The 12,131-nt window shown below is 39.7% G+C and overlaps 1 protein-coding gene across 2 annotated transcripts; it reads right to left on the bottom strand.

Moving 5' to 3' along the window:
- Positions 1-245: 245 nt before the first annotated feature.
- Positions 246-11,895, bottom strand: alpk2 (alpha-kinase 2). Of its 2 annotated transcripts, XM_079256768.1 has the most exons (11): positions 11,858-11,895; positions 7,348-9,299; positions 4,780-6,271; positions 4,535-4,682; positions 2,653-2,780; positions 2,520-2,564; positions 2,126-2,424; positions 1,806-1,894; positions 1,499-1,716; positions 1,362-1,410; positions 246-1,252 (listed from the first exon to the last, which is right to left on the bottom strand). In XM_079256768.1, exons 2-11 carry the CDS (start codon positions 9,118-9,120, stop codon positions 1,045-1,047), a joined length of 4,449 nt encoding a protein of 1,482 aa, XP_079112894.1. In that variant the 5' UTR covers positions 9,121-9,299; positions 11,858-11,895; the 3' UTR covers positions 246-1,044. The 2 variants fall into 2 exon arrangements, with proteins under 2 accessions (XP_079112894.1, XP_079112893.1); XM_079256767.1 differs by lacking the exon at positions 11,858-11,895 and having other exon boundaries at positions 7,348-9,350.
- Positions 11,896-12,131: the final 236 nt, after the last annotated feature.

Genomic DNA, 12,131 nt, shown 5'->3' with positions numbered 1-12,131 from the left:
ATTAAATATCATCTAGTGTTCAAGTTTCATGACTGTTCTCAATCTCAGACCTATTACCTCTATCATGTCTGTCCAAGTACAGAATATATGAGCTGATCTAACTTCATGCTACAAATATCAGAAAGCATTTGGTATTGATAAAACCTCAAAGACCTGCTATTTGCACTCGCATTGGGCACAGCCTCAAAATGAGCCTCGTATCAGCAGTTTGGCTCAGGTATTTAAAAGGCAACAGCAAGAGGGGGACAGTAAAGAGACTGTATTTAAATAGCTGGAATACTTCAGAGATCATATTGATGTCAGGTCAGTGTGCGATTACTTTGACATGCCATTCACTTCACATCCACTAACTGCTAGTAGCTTAAACCAGCACAGTGTGGATATCTTAAATTATGCCATACACTTTAAATAAATATAACAGGAATATACAACCCCGATAATATAATCATGCACTGAAAAAAGTCATGTTTCTCCTGGAAAATAAAATCTTTTCATGAATTTTAAATTCATAGTTTCTTTGTGTTTTCCCCCACAATATAAAAGTTCTCTCAATCTTGAGCTCCACTAGACAAGAAGAATTATAATAAAAATAAAGCATCATTAGCCCAAATATACTGTATTTCAATACACAAAAATAACCCACTCATACAGCCTACTTCAGAGACATTTCCTCCAATCAATCAATGAATAAGTTCATTAATTTAATGAACTAACAGCTTGAAGATATCACAGAAGTTAAAAAAAGAAAGAATAAAACATCTGTAAGGAAAAATATTGCACTCCATCAATCAAGCGGTCTAAGACATCACAGTTAATTACTGCGGACAAACTCATTAAGTGTTTCTCAGTATTTATATTATCCCAAGTTAAATAATGACACAAACCCATTGCAGTTCTATTAAACTGATTGCATGTTTCTTCATGTGTTCAGCTCAGATTAAACGCCAGCTGGTTGTGTGCCAGCTTCCTCGGTGATCTGGCATCCTGCAATCCAAATCTGGGAAGATCACCCCCTTTTCTACTAGTCCAAGAATTCTCCTGCTATTATGACTTGCCCTTCACTGTTGAACCGAAAGTCTTTTTCTTGGTTGCAGCAGAGGGTTGGGGTTTAGGTTTTGGAGCAGCTGAAGCTTTTTTGGCCTTGGGCTGCATAGATTTGAGCCCCAGGATCTCACAGTACCTATTACACTGGTGTAAAGCTTTGAACTGGTCAATGAAGGAGGTGGAGCAGTTTCCTTTGAATCCCTTGTAACTGTAAAGAAAAGCAATATTAATTAGTCACTTAGTCTAAATTAGTTTGCAAGCGTATATTAAAAAACAAACAAATAAAAATAGATCTTGAAATGGATAAAAATACTCACCCTTTCTTACAAGTGGCTATTCCTACATCTGTAAGCCTCATGCCCACTCCTGAGAGAAAATCAGAATCATGTTTAGCTCCGTATTATAATTTAAAGCAATCATTTATATGAACAACATTTTTTTCTGTTTTCCTGACCTTGCATGTCAGTAACCAGCAGGTTTCCCTCTGTATTTTGGTAGACCCAATGCTGGAAAGCACAGCATTTCTGTCCTGCTTCAGAGTCGCATCTCATCAGGTTGATCTCTTTGCCATCCTTGACTGAATACTTGACAAAATCACCAATCAGCTCCTCTTCCAGTGTGGCATAGGGGATGTCATTGGATGGGCGGTGAACCAGGTAAATGGGAATGATCCTGAGTGGGTACATGAAGAGGGAGGAGTTTGATAACAGGACATAAATGTGCTGTGGGGGGGTTTACAGCTGTTTAAACGTGCCACTCACTCTGGGATGTCCCCGAAGGCTTCAACAGACTGAGCAGCGGCGGTGTATGCCTTGATGTACTCCCTCGCTGTGTTCTGGACCTGACACTCCTGAAGAAACCAAAATCCAGTTATTAGCTGATCCTCATTGTATCTGGATACATGATGACAATCTTAAAAAAGCCAACAAAACTTTACAGAAATATGAAATGGCTGAATTCATCCTTGTGTGTTCTTTTGTTGCTGTACTATGAAGTAAACGTTCACACAGAAGCTGCAGTGTGAAATGTTCCATTATTGTCTCAGGCCATAGCAACTATATAAGACCTTTGATGTTCTTACCTCCACAGCTAAACTGAAGTTCTTCTCAACAAGCTCGTCATTATTCTTGGTCCCGTAGCTGATAGCGTTGTGCACCTTGAGCACACAGGAGTGTCCTGACACCAGCAGGGGTATCTGGCCTGCCTGCAGCTTGGTCCTGAAAGCTCGCCGATGCATTCCCTCTCCAAAGTGGACCTTTTCGGTGACGATGCTGATGGGATGTTTTTCTCCAAAGTATTGGTCTGAAAGGAAATCTTCTTTGAACAGGAGCTTGGAACAGTGGGCATCCTCTTCCTCACTGCAGACATCCACAGGAGCAGCTGGTAGAAGAAGATACAAACACTGTGTCATCTGCCACATATTTTTGAGGTCGGCTGTGCAAAGCAGTAAAACATCGTCTTAGATCTTCACTCACATGAAACTGTCTTTGGAGAGAGAGGGATGACAATCTCACTGAGAACTGGAATATAATAATAAAACAAAGATTAGTTTTGAACTAATTGTTTTCTTGTTGGGTCATTTTTCTAGAGCTGACATATTTCTTTCACCTTCATATGTGAGCAGGTAATCGAGGGTGACTGAGCTGTGCACGCTGCTGAGCCGACACTGGTACCTGCCCAGGTCTTTGTGAGAAGCGCTGGAGATGGTCACCGACACTCTGCTCTCGTCCCCTGCACTTAATAGACAAATACGTTTTACAAAAACATCCATCTTGGTGATAAAATCATCACTTTGGAGAGAAAATGTCCCATTTACATCACATTCATGAATTATTCTCCAAGGTCACCTTTAGTGAAAAAGTTCTTAGAAGATGTAGGTTTCATGACAACAGAGATGCACGGATTTGGAGAAAATAATATATATAAATGAATAATTTGACATTAATGAATCAGAGTTAATTTCACATACTTTCTTACAAAATATCTTTTACTGCATATAAACTGAAATGAATAACTTAAAATGAAAAATACTTTTATAATCCTAGAGGGACAATGCAAACTTGCAGCACGACAGAAATTTAAATTAATTCAGTAAATCAAACAACTGTTTCTCCATCCCGGTCCTCAGGGACCATGGACCTGCATGTTTTAGTTCCCACCAACTCCAGCACACCTGATGCAGATTAATTGAAGCATACCTGTCAACTTCTGAATTTTAAAACAAGGGAAATTCTTTGGTTACCGTCAAGATGGTTGCAGGGGTAGTAAGTCACCTGTTCCTATATGCAAGCCTACTAATGAGCCATTCATTTGAGTCTGGTGTATTAAAGTATGGATTGGACACATGCAGGGCAGTGGTCCCCAAGGACCAGGATTAAAAAAGACTGGGTTAAACCATCTGACTTTGTGTTTACAATTAGCATAAATACATTTGATAATATTTCACTCATTTTAATTCTCTGTAATTTAAATCTAAACTATGCTGCTGTCTGTGTCAGTGTGTCAGGTTATACAACTTGCCATTTTAATCTCCAATGTCTTTCTTTTACAAACAAAATGAAAAAAAAAAGAAAGAAAAAAAATCCAGTATTAAAAACAACTCATGTTATTACTGGATATATTTTTTGTTTTTTAACCAAGGCAGTGATTTTGAAGGTAGAGTGGTCATGAGAAGTCATAGTGATCATCCACCAATCATAAAGTCTGGTTCCTTCTCCACATGTATATCCCCTTTGCCATGATACTGAGGCTCACATTAATGTAAGTGGAAAGGCTGGAGTTTGCTTAAAAGCTATATATATATATATATATATATATATATATATATATATATATATATATACATATATATATATACATATATATATATATATATATATATATATATATATATATATATATATATATATATATATATATATATATATATATATATATATATATATATATATATATATATGTGTGTGTGTGTGTGTGTGTGTGTGTGTGTGTGTGTGTGTGTGTGTGTGTGTGTGAACTTGAAGTGAACAATTTTGAAGTATTTTATATAAGAAAAAAAAAATCTCTCATGGACCTAAAATTGCAAAATTATTACTAAACCTTTTTCCTCATTCAGTGATTGTGAATTCATGAATATGCTAAATTGGCTGCATACACCACATTTCCCCTTTCTGGCATTGGTTATCAGATCTCCATGGCTTGTCAGCTCTTCCTCACTTTTTGACCAAACCTTGTCCCAGCTGCTGACCTCTCTTTGTAAACTGCAGCTTTTCCAGTTTCTTCAATATGCATGAAATTAAGCTGTACAGCTCCACCTTGCAAGCAACTGGTTCCACCTCTACAACTGTTTGCCCTCTCCATTTAGATACTATAGGTGTTGCTCTGTAGATCTGCAGAAGATACATATTACTAGCTTGTCAACATGATTGTTTGGGATTGCTTATGGACATGTTAGCAAGGTTAGAAAACCCTGTAAGCTAAAAGTTAATACCTTCTTTTGATCTCAGCCAGGATGGTTCCATCTCTACTCCAGGTCACAGTGTAGTCCGAGAAGACAGCAGAGAACTGACACCACAGGCACAGACTCTGAGGGTCCCCACTCACTGACTCTGCCTGGATTGGCTGCACCACACTTGGATCTGCAAAGATTGTGATTTTATCATGAATCAAATCAGTTTACGCTGGTATCAAACAGGAGAAGAAATCTGTCCTGAGTTGTTTGACAAGTCCCCTCACCTTCCTTTGGCACAATGCTTTGTTTGACCACCTCACTGTATGTCTTTTTACGAGTGGCTCCAACATCTGCCTGGTTTCCTTCTCCTTTGACCACAACTGAAGCATCCGTTTTTGGAAGTTTAGACTCCAAAGTGCTGACAATTTTCCCAAACGCATCTCCAGAAACACGTCTCTTTTTGATGGTTTCATCATTCCGGGGACTCGTAAAGCTTTTTGACTTGTGGTCTTTGAGATCTGTGTAATGTTGAGATTGCTCTGCCTGCAGCACTTTAGCCACTGGCTGCTGAGACATTTTCTCTTTGCTAACTGACTGATCAGAGTCCCTCTGAGCTTTCCCAGCTGTACCACACAGCTTGACCTCGAACATATCAATCCTCCCCTTTGCAGTCTTTGGTTTGGCTCCATTCTCCACATTAGCTGATTGCTCACCTCCGCTCTTTACCGTTGTGTTCTGACCATGTTTCTTTTTCTTCTTGCTGTGTGGCTTGCTTGTCATCTTCTCAGTCCCCACAACAGTCTCAATTAGCAGCTTAGCCTCCTTGACCTCAGGCTTACCTGGACTCTTCTCACTACTGTGGTTTTCCCCTGCTGTGGGGTGGCTTTCTTGCTGTTTGCTGGTGTTCTGTACGGAAACAAGGTGGGATATACTCTCCTGCATTTTGGAAGCTTGCTCATCATGATGATGACCAGCTGATTTCTCCTTTTTGGAGCGCGCTTTGCTCTCAGAGGGATTCTTGTGAGTCTTGTGAGGCATCTTCAGTTCAGCCCAGTCAGAAACTGAATCTGTAAAAATGGGTTTCACAGCACTGGAGACAAATGGATCATTCAGATCTAAAGTAATGCACGCAACTCTGTTCTCTTCTGAGTCGATGAAAGGATCCTTGTGAAAAAATGTGAAGTTAGCAAGTGTTCGGCTGAGATCTGTAATCTCCTCCGTTCCTGTTTTTCTTGCAGTAAAGAAACTCTCTGAAATGTCGTCAACGATGGACTCCTGTGTTGGATTCTTAACAGTGCTTATTGTATCCTGCTTTATATAATTCAGCGCGTCATCACCTTCCAGAGATGGCTTGTCAGTAATTCCATCTGGCGTTGGGCAGAGCGTGCGGAGTCGTACGTGATCACAACTAAAGCTGTCATTGAAAGACCTTTTTGTACAAGACTTATCTCCTTCTAAACTGCTGTTCAGCCAATATATGAGGGAGGAGCCACTACTCAGAGGAGCTAAAGGCATAATAAACTCAGGAGCCCCCAAATGTGGCTCTGCTTGACATGCTCCATCAAGATCCGGCCAAGTTTCAGCTGACACGTGCGAATGCAGGTCAGGTTGTGGATCCACACCTGGAACATCTGAGGTTGTCAAAGTGTGTGCAGTGAAGAAATTAGGATCTGTTGTGCACTTGTTGCATTCACAATCAACCTGCCGTGTAGTCACTGAGCCCAGCTGGGGGACACTGTGTTCATCTGTCACTTGACACAATCCATCTCGAAAGGGCTGGAAATTGAAAACAAACAGAATTTACAATGTATGTATACTTTAGGAAATAATAAAATTCTGTAGCTGGCCATTTCTTAAACTCTTCTTATATTCCACAAGTCAAAAACCATGAAAGTAATAGTTTTTATGAAATGCTCCTTTAAAGTCAACAGCAGATTATTAGTTTAAAGGTGGATTCTTTTCTATTTAATGTTCCTGCTCAACACGTACCTTTCTATGGAGCTGGAAGCGGACATCTATGAAACATTAAATACTTGTATATCCAGTCCCAAAGTCCATAAGTCCTGCATTCGCTTCAAACTTTCACTGCTGCAGATTTACTTTGCACACCAACCGAAGCAAGTGAAAAGCAGTATTCCCGGCCCGAGGACCTGTCAGCGTCTAGATCTCAGGTTTTTTAAGGGAGATGTGGTAGGAATGGGTGTGTTAAAGGGGGCAAAAGAGAGATAGAGCAAGGGAGGATCGTGTTTCAGATCTCAGCTGTGCTCTCCTCTCAGCCCTCCACCCTGACACGCTGCAGATGCCTGCTATTATCATTGAACTCTCAGCTATTATTAGATGCCATTTCTGTTCATCTGAAGTTTTCTTCTCAGGCTCTCCTGTTTCTTCAAACACTGATCGTCTGTCTGTCCGTCTTTGAGATGGGAGCCAGTAACACATAATGTACATTGGCTGCAAATCCTGACTGGCTCCCACCCAAAGCAACCTGACAGTACTGGTGAGTTTCACGTGAGTTTGCAAAGATGGATTAGTCCCTAAAGGTACGATAGCAATCACAAGGACAAGAGCAGGAATGTCTCTTAACATTCTGGCAGTGCTTTTAAAATGCATAACAGGGTTGCCAAAATGCAGTCTGTTGCTGTTTTCTTCGGGTGAATCTTTGCTACGTATCTCATTGTGAGCTGTGTGTCTGAAGTGAGAATGTATTTGCATGTATTTATGAGACGAGCACATAAACAGAACAGCAAAATATTCACGTTTCATATCTTTTTACTTATATTTACTAAGTTTTGTCAGCTTCATAATAGCAGAAATAGTAACCAATTAAGGTTATGTAATAGATAAAATCTTACCTTTTTATATGGCAGCTCTGCAGGACGGCTCCAATCTGTATCCTCAGTTATATTCAGTAAAACTGGACGGTCGTCTGCACTAGTGAAAATGGTTGATTCAAAAGACTTCATGTACCCATCAAACTGGGAAAGATCCACCCCACAAGATGAAATGAACATATCATTGTGATCCACCGTGTGTTCTCCAGGAGAGGCCGTTGCATGGGATGAGTTCATGGATGAGCGGTGGGGAGTCGGGTGTTCTTCCTGCTGTTTCTGAGGTTTCTCATCTTTTGTGGTTCGAGCTGGATGACACAAAGGCTCAATGCTTTTGGTGTCTTCTCTGTCATGGAGTTCAGATCCTGCAGCTTCGAGGCACAAAGAGAGACAGCTGTGCCGAGAGTGGATGGAGTTCTCTGGGATATTTTGAGTCATCAGAGGCTGATCCTGGACACCCATAATTTGCTGCGCCTGTTCCTGCTCTGTCTTTTCTAGATCTTCTTGCAGTTTCTCAGACTCTATGTGAGTAGTCACCTCTTCTAGAGCCTGAGTCAAAGCATCTATTTCCGCTCCTATCTCTGTGAAAGCAGCTGTGATGTCTTCTGGTGGAGCCTCGATGATCCCGACCCAGTCTGAGAGTGCACTTGCCCAGCTGTCCACTGATGACCACCTCTCAACTGGTGGCCCCCAACTTCTAGTGTCATCACTCAACCAGCCAATCGTCTTGCTACCATCAGGGTTGTAATCTGACACACGCGTCTGTTCTGAGAGAAAAGAGGTGTCATATGAATCTGAGTGACCTGTCTTGTCTAAAACCTCCAGATCTTCTGTTTCCTCGCTGGTTAGATACTGGCACGCATCGAGCCAGAGCTCAACAGGACTGTCACTCTGCTGTAGATGGTAGGTTAAACTGTCGACCTCTGCATTCCCTAATCTCACATCATTTACGGACATCAAGTCCACCACAAAGGCATCCGGAGTAGGTGCTCTTAATTCTTCTTGTTGGCTCACCTCTGACACACTGTCCTCCATGGCTTGTTCCTCACTGGAGCCATGATGACATTGTGTCACAATGCCTGCTGAGTCACACATCAGGACATGTGTATCACAGTCATGGCTTGCCTTTCCTCCTCCAGTTTGTGATAATAGCTGGTATTCAGAACATGTAATATGTGGATCTACATTTTGGCTCAGGATGAAATCATGTGAGTCACTTTCAAAAATATAAAGGTCAGACACAGGTGCAGCAACTGTATCGCTATCTAAACTATCTGACTGAGGTGACAACGATCTACATAAAGGAGTGGATTTACTGGGCTCAGAGCTGAAGCTGCAGCTGGAAACTGGCTCAGTGGTAAATGGATCGACCAAACTCTCAACAGTCCCCTCATCCCCAGAAGATTCAGGTGTAATAATTCCCTGCATGACCGAGGAGGAGAGCAGAGGCTCTTGTTTTAAACAAAACTCAGTAAAAGCAGACTGGAGTGAAAGAGGATCATGAGAGAGCTGAGATATAACAGGTAATAAAGGTTCTGATGAACTCGAACAGGAATGAACCCTGAAATCATTTTCTTTTGGTTCTGAACAGGCAGAAACTCCATGTGAAGTATTACAGCTGAGTGACTTTAAACTGTCTGAGTCGGGGCTTTTCTCTGGAGTGGAAGCATTTAGTGTCGATGAGTCAGTCGTGTCCGAGAGCTTGCATACAGACAGCAAAACAGAAACAGCATCTGAGTCCTCAGTTTGAGAGTCTGTGAGAGTCTGGCTATCTGCACAAAGAAGCGACGAATCCATCAGGGTTCTTTCTCGTCCTTCTTGAGGTGATCGTCTGAGAGCCGACTCCAGCTGTCAAACAGCTGCTTTGGGACAAATCTTGAGGTTAAGTTCTTTGTACAAGGATAGATTCTTTGCTCGTCTTTTTCCTGACATCATTTCACCTCTGAAGGAATTGCTTGTATTTGGAGGCTGAGTTCCTGAAAAGTATAAAATGTAATCAACCTACATGATAAACTCTCAGACTCGATGATCAAAAGACAATTTTTCCTCTCTGATCTAGCTGAAATAAGCCCCACTATCTCCCTCTAGCTGTCACTTTTTCTGACATGTTTATCTAAGCTGCAGCAGATGGCTAATTCTATGGTGGCTGGGAAGTGCAAAACAAATTAAAATTTCAAAAGATTTCAAAATTCAAAAACAAAATTACATTTTGAAAACCATTTCACAATATAAAAAACATCGTTCAATTTCAAAAACCAAGTTTGAATAAAAAAACAAACAAATTTAAATAAATAAAATAAAAAAAAACCCACCAGAAATGGCACAACGGTAGTCCAGACAAAGATTTCGTGATCATATCATATGAGTGGAGCTGGTATTGTAGTGGTTTAAGCACAGTTCTATTGTTTGGGTGTTCATGGGATCAACTCTCTCTTTTCCATTTTGACAAATCATGTCAGATCATTGCACTTCCTCTTCTTACTGTACCGGTTCCACTCACACTCTTGGACTACAAAATTTAGGTCTGTGCAACGAAAAGATGTCACCACTGTGTTACTTCTGGTGTCCCTCCCTTTCCGTGTAAAGCTGCCTTTTGTCAATTTGTTTCTGGATTTGTAAAAGTGTTCTGCCAATTGTAGATTGTCTCGGCTCTTTTGAAAGTGTTTCCTGAAATAATTTGTTTCCTCAAATTGGAATTTGTTTTCTTAATTCTATTTTGTTTTCTAAAATGTATATTTGTTTCCTAAAATTATAAAAATGTTTCTTGAAGTTTAAATTTGTTTTTAAAAATGTATTTGTTTTCTAAAAAGGGAATTTTTTTTAATCTAAATTTGTTTTTTAAAATTTAAACTTTGTTTTTTTTTTTTATATTGTGAATTAGTTTTTAAAATGTAATTTTGTTTTTTAATTTTGAAATGTGTTCTTTGAAATTTTATATTTTATATTTTTTACTTCCCAGCCACCGTACAATTCAGTGGCAAGTTACATCTATTTCAGGGATTTTAAAAAGCCCCTTCTCACACATTATCACTGCAAACCTTCCTTTTGCTTTAACTATTGTTGCTAAAAAGTCTGTGGCAGATGTAAACTAAATGTTTCCTGCTATACATTGCTGAGTGATAGTAAAACATGTACTTCTTATCAAGACATTAGATTCATACCCAGGTCCTGCATATAGAGGAAAATAACTGCATTTAAAGCATTAAATTGCAAACATCTCTTATTTTAAAATCTAAAAGTAACTAGTAGTTACAATTAGAAAATTACTTTTAATATATCAGATTATTCTAGCTGTAACTTTTTAGTTTTAGGGCTGTGCGTGTCCACATTGCTATGTTTTTGTTTCCTTTCTTTAAAGGCAAATTCAAAATTATATTGTTTAAAAGCTTGTTCAATTTTTATTAAATCCATACTTGCACTGATTGTGATCTGTTTTTATTTACATCTATTTTCATCAAGCGTCCAAAAAATGGGGTTACACGAGCAGAGCATTCATACGAAGTGTTGAAGCGGGGGGGGGTGGGGGTGGGGGGGTGGGGGGTGGTTGCACTATGATATATAAGATGAAAGCCAGTGGCAGAGACACTGGAAAAATACCAGCACATCTTCCCCCATGACCTGCATTTGTCACATTCCTGCTTCATGAAGGACATCCAGCTGAGCGCTCCTGCCTCTGATGTTTTTTATGAAACACTCATCCAAATACCTGAAAGTACCTGACTTACACGAGCAGACGAAACAAAGCCAAATTGCAAAATGTAAAGTTCACTGAATACACTGAAGTACTTTCCTTTAAATGAAGTCTCTTTTTTTATTTACAGTATCTGGTGCAGTAATCACAGAAGTGAATTTAATTTTACACATCCAGATAAATCTACTATTGTCCAGATTATACATTTATAAATTTTAATCATGTTCAGATCAGTAATTGTTTTATGATTTGACAGAAAGGTCACAATCTGCATGGACAAAAAAAAAGCAAAAAAAAAAAGCAATAAAGCTGTCAGCACCTGAAAGCAGTGAAACATAATTTACTTTCCTCTTGACTATTGGTGCCACGATGGATCAATCTTCAGTCAGATGCCCCCCACCCCCGATCCACCACACCCACCCCGTCCTCACACACATCCCGTCTTTAGCTCTTGTATGTTTGTCTGAAAGGTAAAAGCTTTTAACACGGATTTAAAAACAAACTTCCTGAAAATGTAAACTGTCTCAAGAATGTCAAATCGCAAATAAAAAGCTGAAAGAAAACAAAATGTGTTCATATTTGTTGTTCTAAACACAGGACTGAGGGTATGAATGCTTATCCTTGACCAAGTGAGTCATGTGAATCATGCAACATGGCAGAGTTTGCGTCAACCTATCAGCAACACAGACAGCATTTCCCATTCCCAAACAAAGCCACGAAGAAATCAAAGGGCACCTCACAAACAGATCATTACTGATAAAATATATTATCATCACTTGAGACATTAAAACAGTTGCTGCCCGGTTTGTGAAGGGTATTTCCAGTCATGCAAACAGTACGTACCCTTTTCATAGCCGTGTGGTTGGAGATATAGACCTATGATGTAGGACATCAGTATGAGCTAAGGCAGGGCCGGCGGTCTCGGGGTGTGAGTCTAATTTTAGATGTTGTCCCCCCGCTAGTACAAAGTCAGTTACTTGATATTGCAGACATGTGCCGATCTTGTGCATTTAAAACTTGATATCTATATTTACAGTCTTCTCTCATGGATGACCTACTTAATAGAACAGGTTTTTTTTTATTATCATAATTATTTAAGAAAAAACTTTTTGATGGG

The sequence above is a fragment of the Telmatherina bonti genome (assembly GCF_933228915.1).
Source record: "Telmatherina bonti genome assembly, chromosome: 17".
NCBI lineage: Eukaryota > Metazoa > Chordata > Actinopteri > Atheriniformes > Telmatherinidae > Telmatherina > Telmatherina bonti.
The sequence above is the reverse complement of the archived record's forward strand: the minus strand, read 5'-3'. Positions and strand labels throughout refer to the sequence as shown.